General features: G+C 47.4%; 4 protein-coding genes across 4 annotated transcripts; 2 read left to right on the plus strand and 2 right to left on the minus strand.

The window, feature by feature from the left end:
* Positions 1 to 7,116: 7,116 nt before the first annotated feature.
* FIESC28_09173 (uncharacterized protein) lies at positions 7,117 to 8,744 on the plus strand (the record flags this gene model as incomplete). Its single annotated transcript, XM_031163310.1, has 6 exons — positions 7,117 to 7,312; positions 7,437 to 7,456; positions 7,551 to 7,584; positions 7,640 to 7,713; positions 7,774 to 8,243; positions 8,300 to 8,744. The coding sequence occupies 6 exons, from the start codon at positions 7,117 to 7,119 to the stop codon at positions 8,742 to 8,744; spliced, it is 1,239 nt and encodes a 412-aa protein (XP_031012623.1).
* Positions 8,745 to 10,062: 1,318 nt separating this feature from the next.
* On the minus strand, positions 10,063 to 12,057 carry FIESC28_09174 (uncharacterized protein; the record flags this gene model as incomplete). Its single annotated transcript, XM_031163311.1, has 5 exons — positions 10,063 to 11,412; positions 11,499 to 11,567; positions 11,619 to 11,766; positions 11,818 to 11,937; positions 12,017 to 12,057. 5 exons carry the CDS (start codon positions 12,055 to 12,057, stop codon positions 10,063 to 10,065), a joined length of 1,728 nt encoding a protein of 575 aa, XP_031012624.1.
* A 2,402-nt stretch (positions 12,058 to 14,459) lies between these two features.
* On the plus strand, positions 14,460 to 15,895 carry FIESC28_09175 (uncharacterized protein; the record flags this gene model as incomplete). Its single annotated transcript, XM_031163312.1, has 7 exons — positions 14,460 to 14,615; positions 14,671 to 14,698; positions 14,754 to 14,925; positions 14,981 to 15,117; positions 15,169 to 15,223; positions 15,270 to 15,416; positions 15,466 to 15,895. 7 exons carry the CDS (start codon positions 14,460 to 14,462, stop codon positions 15,893 to 15,895), a joined length of 1,125 nt encoding a protein of 374 aa, XP_031012625.1.
* Positions 15,896 to 17,718: 1,823 nt separating this feature from the next.
* FIESC28_09176 (uncharacterized protein) lies at positions 17,719 to 21,228 on the minus strand (the record flags this gene model as incomplete). The annotated part of the gene is made up of 2 exons (XM_031163313.1): positions 17,719 to 18,063; positions 18,364 to 21,228. 2 exons carry the CDS (start codon positions 21,226 to 21,228, stop codon positions 17,719 to 17,721), a joined length of 3,210 nt encoding a protein of 1,069 aa, XP_031012626.1.
* Between the last annotated feature and the right edge of the window lie 670 nt (positions 21,229 to 21,898).

The following is a 21,898-nucleotide window of genomic DNA, read 5'->3' on the forward strand; positions in this document are numbered from 1 at the left end:
AACTAACTGACTAGCAACGGCACTGCCAATCTTGCCCCCCAGACTTCGCGGCATTTCCAAGTTGACCTTCAAGATGGGAATGATTGGTCAGAGGACAGTCTAGACCCCCCGGATAGAACCGTCCACTCCGGAAATTCCCCCAGATGATGCGCATTTGACGAGATTTTGGAGGCTGAAGCTATCCGCAACGCTGGCTAGACCGCGATGCAACCCCATGGGGAAGGGCGGGGCCAGGGGGGCCTGTTCTCCAGTGACCTTCAGGGAGTCGATCATTAAAGTTTGGGGCTAGATCTCAGTAAAGAAATGCGGGGTTTTTACTTTACCAGTCTTCGGGGAGAATTGCCCTTTCTACCAACTTTGGGTATTGCAATACATTACTCAAAAGGGCAATTGCCGTTTAAGACGAGATTTCCTCTTTTCTACCTTTTCTTCCTCCATCTTCATCACCATATTCTGTCTTGTTTATTCATGACGTGAGACTACAAACCATGCAAGAGCCTCAGACTTCAGCAACGGTTACTACCAGGCCTCTCAACCCCTGTACGGTAAGTTTGACCCGCCTCGTGGGACGCTATAGTAGGGAACTAGGGGTTGACAGTTGCTGTTTCTAGGTCTGTAAGCAAAGGTCAGTCTACTTGGTCAACGGGGGCAATATCGCCCGTTATGTTGCTTTGGTATCTTGTCTAAAGTAATTGGTCTAACTATCTTTTGGTCTTACATAGACATCTCAAGTGTAAGTCTCAATTGCATAGTCCCTACCCTCTTAGTTACTCATTGATTGATAGGTGACAACGATAAGCCTTCTTGTGCCAACTGCCGCAAGAGCGATATTGAGTGCGTTCGTGGTTTCAGTGTAAGGTTCCGTCATGGGTTGAATCCAAGGTAGCTTCTTCTTCCTGACTCTATCTTCACTTACTCACCACCTCCAAGCATACGTTCTGGCAAGGCTCTTGAAGCCAAGAACAAAGACTACAACTTCTCACAAGACCAACCATGGGTCAAAACAACCAGAGCTCTGAGTTTTGTTGATGAAACTCCAGACATCATCAATATCCATGACTCCAGCACCGGCAACTTTGATACCTTGGACAACTTCAACATAGAAATCGACAATACCAGCACTCACTCTTCGCCACCTCTTTACAACCTTCGGTCAAGGGACTCTGTTTCATACTCAGAACAGGACAGGCCTAGGTCTGCTACGAATCCAGAAGAAACTCCTTCGAATGATAGTGGTCGGCCTTCTAAGAAGAGAGCGTTGAGTTCGTCTTCTGCTGGAGCGTGGAGGACTACTCCTCGATCGAATCCTACTGACGCTTTATCGCCTAGCCAAAGGTCAGATAATGCAGGGCCTTTCGCATCACCTGTACTCGACAACGATATCATTCTCGGTGTAGGAAGTCCCCAGGTCGCCGCCGCACTTGCAAATTCTCGCCAAACAGATCTATCTATCCCAGTTGATCATGTCGCTGAAGCTATCTCTGGCATATACCTAGATACGCCGAGGTGGCCACTCGAAGACCCGCAAGAGGCCATGCTCTTCTACAACTTCATTCATGTCTTGGCTCCTCTCTTCGACTTGTGTGACAGCGAGCGGCATTTTGCTACCATTGTCCCTCGTCGAGCCGTTATCTGCCCTCCTCTCATGAACGCAGTTCTTGCGGCCTCTGCCAAACGCCTGAGCAGAGTAGATGGTTTTGATGGACTAGTTGGTGACCGCTACCACCAGAACTGCCTTGATGCTCTTATCCCAGCATTATCCAGTTCTGCTGCCGTCATGGATGAGAACCTTTTAACAGCAATTGTGATTCTTCGCTACATGGAAGAACTCGATGTACCTCTTACCTCGGCCGACACTGCAAGCGAGTCGCATCTCGTTGGCACGAGAGTTTTCGTCGCAGCACAGGAAAAGATTCTCGACTTTACTGGCCTACGACGCGCTGCTTTCTGGGTTGCTTTACGTCAAGAGATACACATGTCATTCATGCAAGCTCGACCTGTTCACCCAAACTTTGCCTTAGAGGATATTTCTCGTCTAGTCCAGAATGACGACACTTGCTGCACCTTTGCCAACCTGACTATCTTACAATGTGCCGCATGCCTTCGTTACTGCTACGGCTCGGAAGACCAAAGCTTCTCAGCATGGGAGAGATTACAAGAAGCACAAGAAAGGTGGTGGGCTGAAAGACCGTGGCACTTTCATCCCATGTACATCAACGATAGCGATGATGTCCCTGGGAACTTTCCACAAGCACTTTATCTCAACGATGCGGTTGTCACGGGGGTGCTTCATTATTTATTGATACAGGTTCTACTTGCAGCTCATAACCCTCGGACACCGAAACTGGGCCCCGGACAAGCTAAAGCAGCTAAGACGATAAATGAAGAGATAAGGAAAACTGTCAAGATGGTTTGTGGAGTAGCTGAGGTAAACTGCCTCCTTTTGAGAGAAAGACATATGCTGACGTCCATCAAGTCAAACCAAAGAAATCCAACAGGATATGCGTACGACTCCCGGACCCCGATTCGATCTTTTGCTAACAGTTTCTAGATATGCTTGTCTAGCCATCACTATGGCTGGTGACAGATTTAACAATATGTGGGAACAGGAAGCACTATACAATGTCCTGCAAAAAGCAGATGTTCAATTTGGTTGGCCGAATCGATCAGTGTAAGAGTACCACAAGATTCAGAAAAGGACCCTTCTAACGCGCAGTGCAGACAAGAATATCTTAAGGAGGCTTGGGGTTGGACCGAATCACCTGTCAACGTGATCTCAGGAATGCCTATCGCAGGAATGCTGAATAGCAATTTGCAATTAGTATAACGAGCGAGTAACTATGATTGAATGAATTAAAATCTGTTCTTCTATGCTAAAACAACTTTAACTTTAAATCTATGATAATATTGTTTAGAAGGGAATCTTAACACCAGAAGATCGGAGCTTTTGGAAAACACCCTCAGGGTCGTACTTCTTGCTAGCAGCACGAAGCTTAGCAAGAGCCTCGTCACCGACAGTGGCCAAAGGATCTTGGCTAAGATGAGCGTAGTTGATGAACTTCCATTCCCAGAAAGCATCCATCTCCTTAGCCTTGGCCTCGATATCAGTCATGTAAGCCTGTAGCAAAGGCATGGCGTCCTTCTCGGCCTGCTCGCCCTTAGCAGCCCAGGTAATGAGGAACATGATTCCATCACCTTCCTTTGTGTAGTGATCAAGTCCCATGACATTACCGCCATTGGCAACACCCTTGTCGGCGATGGACTTGGTGATAGGCTGGAACATGCAGAGAGTGTTGAGCTCGGACGTCTCACTAGGCATAAGAGCCTCGAGATCCTGGTTGAGCTTGTCGTACTTTTCGACGACGTAAAGAAGAAGCTCAGCGTTGGGCTTGAAAGAGCTAGTGAACCAGATATTTCTAAAGTGAGGAGGTTGACCAGATCCAAGCTCCTTGGTAACAACGCTCAGCTTCTCAGAAACAGTGGTATCAGCCTGGATATCGGGGACAGCGTAGTAAGCATCGAAGGCAGGGGGCTTGACCTCGCCCTTTGTGTTCTCGATAGCAGCGTTGAGGATGGTGCCGCCAGCAATGGCAGGGAGGTAGGCCCAGTAGACGATGCTGCTTGAGTTCTCGTCCTTGGGAACGTTGGCAGTGAAGTCGATGAGGGCGTCGATCACGGCTGGGCCTGACTCGGGCTTGTAGAGAAGGTTTCCTCCCCAGACGACAGCCTTTGAGCGATCGACGAATTCGATGGGGTACATATCGATACGGGTGATGAGGCCAAAGTTACCGGAGCCACCTTTCATGGCCTATGAGAAGTCAGTTCGTTACATAAGAGATAGTGAGAGAATATAACTTACCTGCCAGAGATCGGCATTCTCGTTGGCGTTGGCTTCGACGATTTCGCCGTTAGCCAGGACTACCTGCCAGCCAGCTACTGTATCACAAGCCATTCCCTATAGTGGGTGAGTTTATGTAAAGAGTCAGAGAGGTGGTTTACTTACATGAGATGCAGAGTAGAAGGAGTTTCCTCCGCCAGTGACGAAACCACCAACACCAACTGTTCCCGCACGGCCACTTTTACATGTCAGTTGTGAAGCTTCACAGTACATGAGAGTTACTTACCCAGCGACAGCAAGACCATATGGAATAAGAGTATCATATACATCTTGCCAGTGACCACCAGGTCCTACTGAGACAATGTTCTTCTCTTCATCGTATGTTGTGCCGTTGATGTAACCAAAGTCGATGGTGATACCCTCATTAACCGAGTTGGACAGCGCAAAGTTACCATGACCACCACCTCGAATACCAAACTTGCATTGGTTCTCGGTGATAACCTTCATAATCTTGGAAACATCCTTGGCATCTGAAGGTAGAACCATACAGTCTGGTTCCAGAGCGGCACTAACAGACCAATAAGAGTCTAGTCGGTCATTCCACAAAGTCTGATCTCTGGTGACAACCTTGTCTCCAAGACCGGCTTCGCTTAACAAAGCAGCGCACTTGGACTTCGTGTTAGTCATGATGTCTGTATGGAGAGGATAAAAGGGATGATCAATGCTGATAAGTCATGTAGATGCAGAATGATGGATCAGGAGGCATGAAGGAAGTAAATAGTGTCAAAAGCACTCGTCCAAGCGTCCCGATCACCAACACTGTTTCAAGTATACAGAAAAGATCTTCAACTTACGCATTGTTCAGGACTTTGAAGAACCTTGACACCAGTGGTTACGCTCAAGGCGGCTCTGGCGGCGATATGGTCGAGTTTCATTGTTGCAACCGTATGATGTTATGGATGGAAAGGTGAAAGGGATACCCTCGATGTTAGCAGTAATGATATGGAGGAAGGAATAGAGAGAGGTAAGGATCTACAAGTCACGCTTGGAAAGAGAGATCGTCTCTTTATTAAACGAACACTACTGCGGAAATCGATAATCCTTTACGGATACTGGAGTTAAAGCCGAAGGGGCAAAGGGGAAGCTTGGCCTTTCGAGACGAGACGAGACGGTAATACTATTCCTCATATTGACTCAGTTGTATGTCTGTCAGTACAAAGCATAAGGACTGAGGTGAACTGCCACCGTAAGGTCCCACTGGAACAGGGCATATACAACGGAGGAAGATATCTACTTTAAGAATGGCAAGTCTTGGGTGTCTCGGACCTTGTCGAATTAGCTGCAGTGTCTTGAACTACACGCGGTAGAGAGCATCTCATCTGGCTTATGAGAATCTAGGATACCGCCAAGGGCTGTTTCGGCACTTTTCCTCGCCGTACTGATGCGTCTGCAGAGAGGTTTCGATCATCCTTGATGGAAAAGTGATATCTGATATGTTGTAAGAGACCTCGGTTAGGCCCCGTCTAGTCAGTCGGAGCACCTTGATAGGAAGGTTACAGGGCAAATGAGCTCTTGGTACCCCTGTATTACTCCACAGATGCGGCGCAGGCTCAAGTACCGGGGTCTCTGAAGATAGTCTACAGGGGTTGAAGTACCGTAGATGTGGTATGTATGTAAGTTCTATGTAAGGGCCTCGCATAACAGGAGGAGTCAGGTGATGAAACGTTGTTGATAGACCCTTATAGCGTGTAACTTAACCATACAATTAACTCTCTAACGAACCCTCTTTTATTCCGGTCATTCATGCGTTGTTTTCTTATTTCCATCAGACTGATTCTCTGGAGTGAGCCGAGGACCGAGAGCAGAATGACCCACATAGCTCTTTAGTATTGTTGATCAACTACATCCTTACCGGTAACTGATCTTCATCAATTAATTCCCCAGGGGCCTTTTATTCCGTAGCCAAAGCCACGGGAGTGTTTAGTTCCGCGAGTTGACAGGTGCTTTGACAATTCACAAAACTCTTTAGTTAATTTCCTGGGGCTCCAGATAAACGAGGCGGGCAGTATAATGAGGGGAGGCTGCTAAAGAGACAAGAGAAAAGATACAAGCCTATTGCCCATCCATTTGGGAAGGAGAGTAACGAATAGAGACAGGAATAACTAGTCTATCCCCTGATCAGTCTCAATCGTCAGTCTTGGTAACAGGGAAGTTGATGGGCAGGGGATACCCTTGGCCATATCGAACATCTCTACTGGGCGTCGAACGATTATGATTGACCTGACCTGAACTTTATGTTGAAGGAACTTTTCAATTTTTACTGACACTTCATCGTAAGTGAACCAGTGACGTATGGATCGGAAGTCGGAATGATTGCCTTGAAGAGTCTTCAACACGTAGACGAAGCCTCGAATCATAGGCTGTCGTTGGTTGATCTCGGTATCCTTGCAATCTCATGCATGAGTAATTAACACACATGAACTACTCAGATCGATAATCCCGAGCAAAAGGAAAAATAAGAAGGATGCATTCATAATGTTCTAGAAGTTCAGAGATAAGGATACTGCTACACTGTCATATAGGGCTTCGCATAAACGGTGTTCCCGTAAACGTACCATCAAACACCTTAAAACAAAGGAGATATAAACTCATTTAGGTTCGCTCCGAAGACTCCGACAGAATCCTCCAGCCGAACGAACCCTCTTGGCGTCCTGACGATCCTGCTTCTTCTCAAGTCCCTAGCTTCCTTTGACAGTCCAAAACACTTACCTTTTCAGGACTTAGTCAAGACATGTTTCTTCATGCATACATGGAGTATCTTGCCGAGTTAAGTTGTCTGTTGACTGTAACTGGGCCGAGACACTCGGACTGTTACCGTCACTGGCCGGATCGGCAGCCCATGCTTTTGTAACTACCTTATTCATGGGATCGAGAGTGCGGAATAGGTGAGCTCTTTAGAGAGGAGACAAGGATGGTAGGTGTCTTGATTCCTGAGACTTGGCTTTCATTTGAGTAAATTCCCCTGCTGGGGCTCTTTGTGAAGCCTATCATTCTGTAGTAGCGCCGGTAACTCGTAGCGAACAGAGGATGTAATCAGTATAAACACCCCCGTCAATTGAATATCAATGGAGAAGGACTTGGAGCCGCGAGTCTCATCTAAAATAGTGTGCTTCTCCTCTTATTTCAGACCTTCCTCTCCTCTCTTCCTCTTTCTTCAGGTCTGACTCTAACTCGATCTCAACAACCACACTCCTTTATATCAACAAACCCTCGAAAAGATGACGACGATAGACGGTGTTATGGTGCTTCTCCCACCGCCGGAGGGCTACGTGGTGGACTTCGACAACCCAGCGAGACAAGGCATACCGGATGCTTACTTCATTGCTGGATTTGGGTTGGCGATTAGTTTTCTGTTCTTCATGCAGAGGATGTATGTCAAGGTGTTTCTTGTGGGAGGTTTACAGTTGGATGATTGTAAGTTTGTCTCAGTCTGTTGGTTCACCGAATCGATCGAGTTTGTGGGGTGCTGGGATGTTGTTGACGTGATGGGATCGGCGTTGACGAGATGAAAATGAAATTGTGCTGACCATTTGGATAGATTTACTCATATTATCATATGTACGTGCATAAACACAGAAGCCACTGGTGTTCACAGTTACCAATCGCTTATCTAACGAAAGTATTGTTGGAAGATGCTGACTGACACTCACAGTTAATGGCTGTTACGACAGTAGCATGTTGTATTCGTGAGTACAATCGAATACCCCTGCATTGAGAGATCTAATACTGACAAGACAATAGACATGTTTGCAGCAGGAGCTGGTGGTGCTCACGCTTGGGAAATTCCTATCTCGACATTTAACATATACCTAAGGGTTGGACTCACTTGAACTTCACCTCGAATACAATCAACAGCTGAACTAACAACGAAACAGGACGTCTACATATCCGCAGTAATATACGTCCCCTGCGGCTCCCTCGCCAAAATCGCCCTCCTAATCTTCTACCTCCGCCTCTCTCCTCAACGATGGTTCAAGATCGCTGTCTACGCCTCCATGGTCTTCATCATCGGCTACACCATCGGCCTATTCTTCGCCCTCTTACTCGCATGCGCTCCCATGGAAAAGAACTGGAACGTTCTTGTTGAAGGAACTTGCGTCAATCTTCCGGCACTTTACTTTGCTACGGCAGCAGTCAATATCGCTAGCGATATCCTCCTCTTCTTTTTACCCCTTCCTATGGTCTGTCAACTTCAATTGCCCTTTAAGCAAAAGATTGGATTGATGTGCATCTTTACTATTGGGTCTTTGACTGTTATTACGTCAATTGTGAGGATGTCACTTTTGCCGGGGATGTTGCAGAGTATGGACTTGACTTGGGTTATTGCGTACCCAAGTATTTGGATGTAAGTGTTCCTCTGGCCTCATCTCCAAGTTACCTATGTTCTGACTTCAAATACAGTATCGTCGAGTCAAATCTCATCATCACATGTGCTACGATGCCAACCCTCCGCAAATTCTTCAAACACGTCGCCCCCAAGCTCATCGGCGAGTCTCGTTACGGCAGCAAAACAGGACGATCTTCAAAGTACGGCAAACCAGACACAGCAGCCTCAAAGCACTCGATCCGAGGAACGTTCGGACCACCATCATCTCAGAACCGACGCAAACGAACAAACTATTCACAATTCGACGAAGAGAACAGCCCGCCAGCTGACGAGTTTGTCATGGGACCTGTCAAGGGTGTGGGACATAACGTCAGTGCGAGTGTAGGAAACCACGACGATACGCAAACAGCGGCTGGATGGGGAGACTCGGATTCAGAGAAGGGAATTGTCGAGGGGACGGTTAAGCCGGCTATTATGCAGACCAAGACGGTCACTGTGCAATATGAGCGTTCACTATGATACCAAGTAACATGATTTGGGAGGGAGTTTATAGGTCACGGTAATGGAGGAGGTTCTGTATATCACGGTCTTTGCAATTCTAGATACCACCAAGCAACAATTCCTTTTGTATTATATAGTCTACAGTCGTTGAAGAATACTAGAGCTTTCAGCTTATTCTACTTTTAAACTTGACTTATTATCAGTAGGAATCGCAGTATGCTGTTATCTATAGCAAAGATCCAGTGGTTCCATATTACGCATTGGCTTTTGACCGATCTAATCACTAACGGTCTGATAATAGAAGGTTTACTAGTGATTTAGGTCCCAGTTGGAGGCGTTATACCTTAGTTTGACAGGTAACGTAGAGCTAAAGGAATCCTAAACACTGGCGGCTTATCACTTGGAACCACAGTTAACAACTTCCAGAAGCCTCAACTCTGGAGTGTTCTTACTCTGAAATACTCTATTTCTCTTACCTTTTCATATTAATCATATCTCACCGCAATCTGAACCCGATCGTGAGGCTTCGTGAAGAAAAAGCAAATCTCGATTTTGACAGCAGAGCTCATTTCAAAAGATCAGCGCTCAATGTCAAAGCGCAAGCTCAACTTTCGGTCACGACAGAACCGGGGACAGGGACATGAAGATCTGATCAACATCATCCAATTGAATTGACCTTCGGGGCTGATCGATTGGAGAAATTGTCAAAACCTGAGCCTCGGGTTTGCGTTGAACCCTAACATTCATATGGCAATCAATGATCCCAACCTGGTCTAGCAGTACAGTATTTGCGGCCCAATTACGACCCTTGGTGAATCTCTAGTCGCTAGCTGATCGACAGCCGTCGGTTCGGTCCTAGACTGAGTTTTCCTCGTAAAACAACCCATTGAAAATTTCTCACATAAACCTGGCGACGGTGTCACAGGCTTTCTCTGGCAGTCTCCGTAGGATTCTCTGGGGACAGGGTCTGTAACCTGGTTACGTACAGGAGCAGGCAACATCAGGTGCAGGGGAAGATCTCAATGTTACAGAGTGTAGATCTTGGCATTCAGCCAGGACAAGGGTTAGACTCCAGGGGATACTCACGTTCACATGCTTGCAGTTGTATCAGTGGCTTTGACCCGCAAATTTACGGAACCGATATGAGTTTCGAGGCGAGAAGATTCAGGCGAGACTTACGAATCACTTTAAGAGAGTGAATACTTTGTCGTCCTATAAGAAGAAAAGATGTATACGAAAGAACCAATTGAACCAATGACAAGACAAACTAACAAGAACAACTCATTATCATTTACTCCAGGGTATGTTAATTATCGCTACCAATACAATGACTTTCCTAAGCCCACGCCTCCTTAATCATATCAGCCGCCTTCTCACCAATACCATAGGCAGGCATCTGAGTATGTCCGTTGTTCACAGTAGGCATGATAGAGCAATCAGCGACTCTCAGTCCCTTAACACCGTAAACCTGCAACTTCTCATCAACAACAGCCTTAGGGTTGTCCTTCTTGCCAGCAGCGCAAGTTCCACTGGCGTGGTAGCAAGTAGTAGCGTTATCCTTGACATACTCCTTCCAGTCATCACGGGTCTTGTGCTTGTGGTGAACCAAGTCAGAAGGCCACGAGCCCTTGACGATGTCCTTTGTACCAGCACCTTCGACAATGATCTCGTTGCCGAAAGCGCAGGCCTCGGCGAGGACTTCGAGGTCGAGAGGGTCGGAGAGGTAGTTGCAGTCGACAACGGGGATGGCTGTGGCTTCGGCGTTGCGGAGGGTGACGGTACCGCGGGACTTGGGGGCGAAGAGCTCAGCGATCATGCTGAAGGCGTGGTTTCCGTTAATGGGGAATTGGTCGAATTGCTTAGGACCGCCGTAGCATTCGGTAGTGAAAAACTCGACCTGAGGCTGCTTGGGAGACAAGCCCATGGGGTCACGACCTTCCTTTCGAGGAGCGTTGTTCCAGATCTCAGAGTCCTTAAGACGCTCGTCAATACGGGCATAAGCAAAGATACCGAATGGGAATGCAGTCATGGGACCCTTCTTCTCCTCCTTCCACTGAGTAAGAGCCTTAGCCAGGGCGTCGCCGTGGTAAACGAGAGAGTCAGTTGTGATGCCCTCCTTCTCAGTCTCGTAGAACATGAACACGATCAAGTGGTCCTGGAGGTTCTTTCCAACACCGGGAAGGTCGACGAGGGTAGTGATACCGTGCTGCTCAAGCTCCTCCTTAGCACCAATACCTGATCGGTTAAGAATGTTAGGAGAACAGTAAGCTCCTCCACTAACGATAACCTCCTTAGCAGCCTTGAGCTCAACAACAGTGCCATCAGGCTTAACAGCACGAACACCGGTAGCCTTGAGGTCACCGTTGGCGTCCTTCTCGATAACAACCTTGTCGACGTGAGTCTCAACCATGAGGTGGAGGTTATCTCTGTGCTTTTGCTTAGTGATGAAGTCTGCACTTGTGGTACGAAGGCCCTGGTGGACTGTTCTAACTGAGTGACCGCATCCGTGGGGGTTCTCGCCTGTAGAGAACATGTCGTGGTCCATGGGGAGACCCTTTGAGACCATGGACTCTGCGATCATGTTGGAGATGGGAGCCAAGTCATGGGGCTCAGTGTGGACAAAACCTTCATGGCCGTGAGATCCCTTGGTCTCCTTGAACCAAGGTTTTGTGTGAAAGTGCTCAGCCTGTATCAGTCAGTCTCTGATATGTCTTTGAGGCTTCAACCCGTCCTAATAGGATTGTCACTGTGAATGCATCCGTCAGTACATACCTTGGCCATGTACTTGAAAAAGTCCTCACCGCTCCAACCGGGGAGGTTCCAGTCATCGTAATCTTGTTTCTGTAGACCATCAGTATGTTGGACATTGCTAACACGGAACCATGAACTTACCATTCCCTTAACCATCAAGGTGCCGTTGCATCCTGAAGAACCGCCAAGGAACTTTCCTCGGCTGAGCTTAACTTGACGGTCATTGACACCAGGACCTTGTGTAGAGACAACATTCCAGTCAGTCTCCTTGTCAAAGTTCAGAGACCATCTGCCGAACTGTTAGTCTGAGACTCTCCTCGAGTGGCGAGTGAGTACTTACCCTCCAACCATGTGGACATTCTCGAGATGCTCGTTATGCTGACCCGCCTCGATGACGAGAACCTTGACATTGGGATCTTCAGCAAGACGTGCAGCAACAACGCATCCAGATGTGCCGCCACTGTGACGAGTTGAGTCAGTAAACTGTTGGTTCTGATTTGCATTATCACAATGTCTGAGCGATTTAGGCCAAGACTTACCCGCAGACGATAAAGTCATATGTTGTTTCCGGAACAGCCATATTGTTGGTTTAATTAAGTAAGTGATTCGGGTTAAGGGAAGAGTATAGTATGGTATAGCTGGGGAAGTATAAGGCGGAGATGTACAAGTTAAGAAGACCACATCTGTATGTAGGCGTTTAGATTTCTCTTATATGTGATAGCCTCAGTCCAGTCCCACTAACGTATTGACCACCGCCTATACCATCAACGAGGAAACGAATGAAAGTGGTGCCACCCAGTAACCTTGTCCTTGTCCTGTGTTGCCTCGCCTTACCATTGAGGGGGGTTTCAAGGGTTCATAAAAAGGAAAAGGATTCGTAAAGGTGTAGCAGAGATATGCAAGAGAGATCCATCAAACCAAACCGAATAAAGACTCTGGGCACACTTTCGTTTCTCTACGCTGTCTTATTCCCTTAGCTTGACACTTAGCACGGCCGGTTTCCATAGTTCCTGACCTGACAAGGACCCTTAAAGGGTATCGGACAGTCTCAGTTGTTGAATTGAACCAACAAGATGCAGCTCTGCATGTGCTATGCTATGTTATGCTAACTGTTACATGGCAAGGATGGGATGTCAAGAGCCAACAGACTAACTATTCCTGTAGATACTCTACTACTCACCAGGTAAATATTGATCAACTAATTAGGTGTTGTAGCCACTAAACTTGACTAAACTTAGCTGAAGATTGTCTCCATCTCGGAAACCCTCAACGTTTCCCCCCAGGTGAACCAATCGGGGAAGGCCCCTCGACTTATTCAGTCTTTGGTCAACAACGTTGCATTGCGGGACAAAAGAAGCATAAAACCGCCGTCAAAGCCGGTCCGGAGACAGCAAAGACCGGGTCCGCGGCCCTCGCAAATCCCCTATTTTCACGCATAGCCGGAAGTTCTTGGGCTCTTGGCTACAGGGGAGTTGACTCCATCAATACACATATAGAGTCCTGTTGGTCATGCATCTTCGGCACTTGACAATCAGGTTTGAGGCGAATGTCTCAGCTTTGATCTTGATCTTTCAGAAAGGAAGAACAGAAGAAAAAAGAATAAACAACCAACAGACATAAAAAAGCCGCTGACGACGTTGCATGTACGTATCTCGGGGGTAGAGGCTAGGGGTTAGCGGCTTGAAGATCTGCGCGTCAAGCGAGTCGAAAGGCTGAGTTTAGTTCCCATTGACCCAATTCTCCAGGCATTAGACGCATCAGTGGATCTGAGCACGTCCTGGATTACTTTTCTTATTTGTTCTAGCGGGGGCTTTCATCCCCTTGGCATTATCATTTCCTTTGCTTTTCCTACAAATCTGTACTAGAAGCAACCAGCAGTGACCGTTTTCCCTATTAACTCCCCACAGACGGCGTTGATCTCTAAACAGGGTCTCGAGTAATGGCAATGCACTGACTGAACTGAGGTTTAGAGGGCAATACCCGTTGCCGTAACCCTTGTCTCTATCACTTACAAGGGACCAACCAACACTGTGGATCTGCATATGCAACGACCAGGTTCTGGTGAAGAACAAGGAGCAGAACGACAGGAAGAACCCCAAACGAACCGGAGAAAAATGGTTCGAGATTATATTGCGACTTGTCTGGAGAAGTCCAGGGTTCAAGGATCACAGGCCAGAACCGAGTAACTGTAACAAGTCTGGAGTAGTACTGCGGATTAGAGTACACAATGACAACTCCCTGATACTTACCTAGAGAAGCAGGTGATGAACCTCATCAAATCGATATAGACCAATAGCAGTCGACTAAGTCATGCATTCAAGGTTGTCCAGCTTCCGATCCACCAGATCTCCAGTTTATTTCCTTGAAGGAAGTGAAAGTGCCGCAGCGGCAAGGAGGCGAAGGATTCATCCATCATGATCGAGCGTCAGGGTAACAGAAAGGCTGTCTGCTGAAGCCCAAGGTGCCAAAATAAAGTGATCTAAATGCTAGTCTAAAATGGTATAAACTGACTGATTACTTTGTCCTCGAGGCTCTTGGCGGGCAGTTCTTCTGACACCCTGACGTCGAGTTAGAGTCTAAGTCGTTACCCTCAGACGAGGCAAGAAAGGCAAGGCAAGACCACAAGATGGTCAATGCCTCTATGAAACTCGGCCAAAAGGGGGGCGTGAAGAATCCTACGACATAGTTACAGACACTACCTGGTACCTCGATACGTACAGTCGTAACTTGCTCTCTGTATGGGTGACAGCTTCGTTAATTAGTTAATAACATGGCTATGCCTGCTATTTCCAGGAGCCGCCATCGTTGCAATTCCCGAATCACATAAACGTGGCTGGCATCTGCCGTATCACTTACATCAACAAACGCCATCGCCGTCTCCATTCTGCATCTTCGACTCTTTCAAGCTCAACCCCATCACTCCTTTTGCTTTGCTTTGCTTTGCTTTGCCTTGCCTTGCCTTGCCTTTGAGCACCAGTCAACATGGCAGCCTCTCCCTTTCAAACAGAAGCCTGGATAGAATATGGTCTTGGAACATTGGTTCTACTCCTACGATACTTTGCAAGATGGAAAACAGTGGGCTTCAAGGGATATCAAGGAGATGATTACTTTGCTCTTGTAGCGTTGATCTTCTGGACAGTATGTCATCACTCTCTTCCACTCTCAGTTTCAATTACTAACTGAATCTCCAAAGGCAGAGTTGGTCATGTTGGAACTCATCGGTAGGATCATTAGACATTGTCTCTGTTGGTTCGCACAACTAATCCCTACAAACAGGTCAATCCGGCACCAACATTGGCGTTACCGACGAGATGGGCGCCAACATGTCGGCTGCAGAAATCGCCAAGCGAGAATTCGGCTCCAAGTGCCTCCTTGCAGGATGGAACTTTTACGTTACTCTAATCTTTTGCTTGAAGGGAGTTATGCTTTGTCTATACGGCCGCATGACGTACGCACAACCAATTCTTTCCGTTATTAACATTTACTAACATAGTTGCTTATAGACTTGGTCTCTGGCAGAGAAAGATTGTCATCTGGACACAGGTCGGAACAATTCTCGCTTACCTCAGTGTCCTTGCTGCCATCTGGGGTCATTGCACACCTGTTGAGAAGAACTGGCAGATTTATCCCAACCCTGGTGGTAAGTTCTTAACTACTTACTTATCAAGAGCCTAGAATCTAACAACTACAGATGCTTGCACACTCGCTGTTGCCAACTACCTCACCTTGGTTGTCTTTAATGTTGTGTAAGTTCAACTGCACTCTCGCTCTATACTTGACTAACATAATTAGAACCGACATCTTCATTGTTGCTATCCCCGTCCCTCTACTATGGGCAGTCAAACTTAGCGTTAAACGAAAGATGTTGATCGGCGTTCTCCTTTGTTCTGGTGTTTTCATCATCATTGCAACACTACTTCGCTGCATCTTTTCTCTCCAGTAAGTTATTCGGCCCATTAATCTTACTGCAGCTCTAACGATTTAACAGGGACATCAATGGTATCAACACCTCGACTATCTGGGCCATCCGAGAAACCTTTGTCGCCATCATCGCTGTCAACGCCGCCGCTATAAAACCTCTCTTCTCCGCCTCCAAGTGGCTCGTCTCCAGCAAGGGAAGCAGTCGCGACAAGGGAGGCAGCAGCTACGTCCACAAGCATGGCCACGCTCTGGCGACTATCGGAGGCTCTGGAATCACTGGAAGCTCGGCGAACCGACACCAAAACAAGAAGTACTTGGCGCATCTCGACGATAACTCGAGCGAGGAACACATCGTTGGAAAGCCAGAGTTTGTTTCATACAACAAGAATGAGGTTAGAGCTGGAAGTACGGCAAGTGAACGAAGCGACGCTCAGGATGGCATTATGGTCACCCGAACATACGAGGTTTCACCTGGAAAGTCGACTCTGGACGTGTAAAATTATCAAGTACTTGGGCTATGGAGTTATGTCAAATTGGAGATACCAGGGACTACGTTCAAAACGAACAGGAACATATACACAATTAATTTAATGGGTCAAAATACAGCATCTTGATGCTTGATTTCATGTTATCATTTGGCGTCTCAGAGATTACAGTATCTATCTCACCTCAGCTCAGTCGTCCTAGTGATATCTCCAGATCCTTCAGCACCAAGTCTCCGCATTCATTAGCCCTTAACCCCTAGAACGGAGTAATCCCGACCTAAATCTTACCTAGCTAAAGAGAGTCCATAAGGCGTAGTTAGCGCTGAATTCCTTCTCTGGACCTCTGTAGTTGGTGGTTGGTCAACTAAAGCCCACCAGACTTGTCTCGGCAGTCATTACCTAGTCTAGCGTCCGTCCAGCTGACAAGGCGTTAGCCTAGTGAGCGATAGCAATAACAGTCATTAGTTATGTCTAGTGGCCTCTAGTTACGCTACGCTACGAGACCAGGTTCAGCAGTCTCAGGTCTCAGAGCCCCTTCACCTGTACCGTCCAATTACCGTTTAGTTTCCCCTGAATCATTCTTTTTTTTTTGCCGCGTCAAATCCGGCTGAAGATCTTTTCCTATGACATGATTCGGGAATAACTTGGCACCTTCAGGCTTTCGCGTCACTTTGCCGTAGAACAGAATTCTACAGGGGAACCTGGCTAGTTCAGCATGGGGGTTGGAGCGCGGTCCGCAACTCTCTTTTACAGGGGAGGAGAGGGAAACCTTTTAAACCTAACAACTTGCTGATATCCTGGCGGAGCGTTTCTTCCTTTCGACCGGAAAACTGGTAAACGATCAAGATATTCTATCATATTAGAGTTTCGCCAAAAAAGCAATTAAGACATGCAGATGGCACTTTGCCTGCCTTTGAGATACGAAAGAGAGATCTTCAACAGGGCTTCAATACTCCACGTGCTTTGCAATCAAGTGCAGGCCAAGATGATTTGCATGCCTTTTTCGGATTGATGCCATATAGTCGTTGTTCGTTCCTGCCAGCTTGCCCCGGAGTTGAAGTTGTTGATCCAAGACTGGCTTGAGTCAGTTCATGTGATGATATAGTCATGTATATATGAACGCGCGCTTGGCCACCAGCAATGTTTCATTTACGAGTCGTAAAGAGAGGCTGTCGCCAAATTCTCTGGATGATCAACATGCCAAGTCCACTGGTGGTTTGTGTTGTTGGTTCTATCGATTCTTTCGGATAATCACCTGTAGGATCTGCCATGAGATCTGGAGGCGCAATCTCATCACCCTGAATGGCTTGTTTATTACATTCATTCCCTTGTCTCGGACTTCGGCAAGGCGGTAGATAGATATCCCTGACGCCTCTTCATTGCCTCATCAGCTCGCATCAGCTTGTCCCTGACTGCTTGGCTAGCTCGGGAGAAGGGAGGGATATGTCACTCTGTCACCAACACCGCACGCTAGAACTTCTAGTTCTTATGAATAGCCTCGTAGTGCTTTGGGAAGATGCTGAACTGCGGACCATATCCTCCTGCAATCTCGAGGTTTTATGTTATATCGTGGTGGCAAAGTTCTGTCCTCATCACTATTCGAGCTCGCTTGGGATGGTTCTGCTTTACCGGACCGCGGGTTACAAAATAATGAGCAAGTTTATAAGAGCTAATATATAGATGTACATGATGTGGGATTTCCAAGCGACTGTGCTTTCTTCCTCCTTATCCACAGTTGCTGTTGGCAGGGTATATCCGCCAACCTATCCTTCGCCTTCTGGAGAACAAACAAAACTATGTCCTTGGCGAAACGTCCAGTCAATCCAAAGCCCCTCTTAGTTCTTTCCAGCCTTCTCAGCACCGCTAAACCAGCTCTGGATAACAGGCCAGTAGGTGTAGTGCACGTAAACATCCGCAATGGCAGCGACCGTGAGGCCTACTTTAGCGTATCGCTTGTTCTGAGGAGAGAGGTTGTTCCATTTGGTCATAAGGGAAGCAGGAGCGCTGCTAGCAGTAACATTCTGCTTGGGCGAGGTAGTCGAGATATACCTGCGAGCGCCCTGCAGGGCAGAGGTGGAGAAGCGGGTGGTAACAGTGGGCATCATGGTGTTTTGTGGGGTTGAAGTTGACTGTTTGATAAAGTATTGAGGTGTGATTTTATTGTGAGATGACTCTTGATGCTGTTGATTGATTGATTGTTTTGTATTGCGTTTTACAACTTTTAATCGAGTTACAGATATCCTATATATACATCGTTGAGCAACATGACCCTTACACCTAATACCGTTATGCTTAACTGTTAAGCCTAACGACCCACCAACGCCTCGCTCATAAACATAATCAACATTCTCTATAATCCAGCATTACACATAACCTTATCAACCACCAGGCCTTTGTGGTCGGTTCATCGTCAGTGGTTTGAATGGTTTTCGCAATCGGTCCATTGACGGTGCTGGTCCCAAGCCCACGGGTCGCCTTACACCACCATTGGGCTTAGCCGACATGAATGTAGTCGCATGAAGACTCGAAGCAGGCTTGTTAGGCATTTCTTCTTCGGTGTTCTTATTGTCTTCTTCCTTCCTCAACGGAGGTCGCGGTGGTGAACTGGAGAAGCAGGAGTACGGTTTTCGAGGACCGCCATCATCTACCTTGGGCACATTGGGCTTCGCCAAGGGTCGTCCAGTCGGCAATTTGTGTTTCGCCAATTCTGGATCAATCGCTGGTTTTTGTGGTGGCAATGCAGATAACCCGGCGTGCAAGCTGTTCTGTCGCGACAAAGTTGCCTGATACCGAACCTGCGCGAAAGACTTACTCTGTTGCGGTTGTGGTTGAGGCTCAGGCGGAGGCTTAGGTGCATTTGATCCTTGGTTAAGCCAACCAAGCATACTCCTTTGACCGACGCCCCGTTTGGTTGATCCCTTCTTCGGTCCTGGTTTCGAGCTGGCCGCCTGCGCTGCGCTTGCTGCAGCTGCAGCATCCAGAGCGACTCTATGAGCTCCGGCAGTTGTAAAACCTGGCAAAGCAGAGACAGTGAAATCGGATGCCTGCTCCATTGTTGTAGCATACTCCCTCTGCCAAGGAAGCTCATCTGTTTCGTCGTAAGAGGTAGTAGGTTGTGCAACACGCTGTCGTTTCGGTGCTCGAGAGAATTGTCGACCAGTTTCTTCATCGTACCTATCCACGTTCTTTGGGTCGATAGGGTCAATTGGGAACATGTCATCTTCGATTGAGGACATAGGAGGGAGCTTTCCAAAAACTGTTTTCTCAGATGGAGCATCTCGGCCAAGAATTTTGGCAACACCTTCCACGACTGCTCTGTCGAATGATGGACCCTTTTTGGCGAAGACCTTGGACGCAAACGGTGCAACGAACGGTGAAAGCTCGACTTTACTGCTCATACCTTGAGAGCCATATAGCGGACAGCTCAGATACAGCAGCGATTGTGCTCGTGTCATTGCCACGTACAAAAGACGCCTTTCCTCATCTGTATCTTCTGATCTTGAGTGAGGTATCGATCCTGTGTAAACCGATGGCACAAACACAACAGGCCACTCCAATCCTTTTGCTGCGTGAATCGTCGATATCGTGACTAGAGACTTCTGGTCCTTTGTATCGCCCTTGTTCTGTGCGTCCGATGCAAGCGATACATTGGCCAGGAAGCGGCCCAGCATATCGTCATTCTTCACCTGGTCAAGGTCCTCGATTTCTGGAAGCGCATCTTCTTCTGGGGCGCCAAAGTCTTTCATGAAGTCGGTGACCAGATTAATAAATTCCTGAACGTTGGCCCATCGCTGTTCGTGATCTTCTGTGTATTCTTCCTCGAGATACTTCTTGAAATCGAGGTGCGTTAGTAATTGTTCTAGCAGATTTACCAGAGTAACCGGGCTGCTCTGGCTAATTTCGCTGGCTTGTTTTTGTAAACTCTTAATGGTTCGAATAAGTTCCGTGTTGAGCTTTTGCTCCATCTTGGGTCTGATGTTGGCTTTGGCCTTGCGGTCGCCTCTGCAGTGTTTCAAGATCAGGGTCCAGAGGCTCATGTTGGACTGCTCGGCTTCTTCGATCAGGGACTTGACTGTTGCCTCTCCAATGCCTCGTCTTGGTACGTTGATGATTCTAGCGAGCGCGTCGTTGTTCTCAGGCTGGCTGACCACTCTGAGGTAGTCAATCAACACTTTGATCTCTTTTCGTTCGTAGAATTTGTGCCCTCCAATCATTCGGTATGCGACACCAGCTTTTCCCAGAGCTGATTCGATATGCCGGGAAAGGGCAGCAGATCTCAAGAGAATTGCGACATCTTCAAATTTGAGCATCTCCCCAAACATCATGACTGCTCGCTTGATTTCTGAAACAATCCATTCGCCTTCAGCAGACGAGCTTTTCAACATTCTGAGTACCGGTCGCGCTCCCTTAGTATGCACCGGTAGCAGAACTTTCTTGTATCGCTTCTTGTCTTGCTGAATAACATCAAGCGATACATCCAAGATAGCCTGTGAAGATCGGTAATTTTCTTCCAGTGAGATTTCGTCTGTATTGGGGTATTCTCGCAGCAAACGGAAAAGGTTTTTGACCTCGGCCGATCGCCAACCATAGATACTCTGATCGGGGTCACCAACGATCGTTATTCGTCGGTTTGCTTGAGCGAAGAGTTTCATAAGTTCGTACTGGATGCCGTTGGTGTCTTGGTACTCGTCGATGAGGACAGTCTGAACATTGGAGACGCAAGCCGGGTGATCTCGAAGCAACTCAACGCATTTTACCAGAAGGTCATCGTAGTCCAGCAGATTTGATCTCTTGAGTTGAGCTTGGTATTCGTCGTAGCATGTCCTGAGCGCTGGGTTCTCCTTTCTGCCTTTCTGCGATGGAAGTGGCACCGCTGCATTTGGGCCTTTCGCTTTCTCTTTGCTAATCCATGATTTTGCGTGTTGAGGTTCGATGCTGAGACTCAGCCTTTTGCAGATTCTCTGAATAATTGCCCTGGAGTCTCCATCATCTGCAATGCCAAATTTCGCCTCCAATCCGATTCGGTTTCCGTATATGGACAAATATCTTCGCGCGATCGAGTGAAACGTTCCAAGCACAATTTTCTTTTCGCATTCTTCGCCCAGTATTTTTCCAATTCGCTCTTTCATCTCCCTGGCGGCCTTGACGGTAAATGTTGCGACGACCACGTCGGAGGGGCGATAGCCGACTTGTTGGATAAGCCATACTACACGCGATGTAAGGGTATGGGTCTTTCCACTTCCGGGGCCAGCGAGAATGGCAACAGTCGGTGCAGTTGATGTTACGGCGCGGCGTTGCGCCTCGTTCAGAGATTGAAGAATCGCATCTTGTGTGATGGCGGGCATGTTGGGTACGTGGACGAATCCACGGAATGATGTTGATCAGTAGAAGAGAAAGGTATCATCGAAACATACAGGCCCATGCGAAATTTTCGAATGGGATAAATGTTGCTTGAGGTTTCAACTGTAAAGTTGCCGTCGTTCGCTGCCGCTTTCGATCGAGGGGCGCGTTGATGGAACGGCCCATTAAGGTCCCGCGACGCGCGAAAGTTCGCGATGTCACGTGATCGGTCTGGTCGAACTTATAGGGTAGGTCTCCTTCAAATCCTCATAATTCTATCTCTATAGCTTCAATCCTCATTAATCAATACTAAGACCACTACGCCTAATGTTTCTTTCGTATTTCTGTGTTATTTGGCTCTACGGGTACGGATCTTGTAGTTAGGTACACTACTAAATAATCGTATCGTTCCTTCACCAATCATCAATTGCTGAGCTCGGCAACGATGAAGGAATCACAAAATGTTTCCGACTGATATATCATGATGCTTATCACCACCTACTTCACTTTCACATTACTATGGTCACATTGCAGCTACGCTAAGACTCTAATATCACTATCACTATCACGGTATTTGCATCAGTCACCGCTAATCAGCTACAAAAGTTCGTTGCGACCGTGATTCCCACTTCGGTTAATGATCGTTGAGCAATTGAGATATGGAAAGAGTATGAT

Source organism: Fusarium coffeatum, assembly GCF_003316985.1.
Source record: "Fusarium coffeatum strain FIESC_28 chromosome Unknown BRIP53273_contig_230, whole genome shotgun sequence".
NCBI lineage: Eukaryota > Fungi > Ascomycota > Sordariomycetes > Hypocreales > Nectriaceae > Fusarium > Fusarium coffeatum.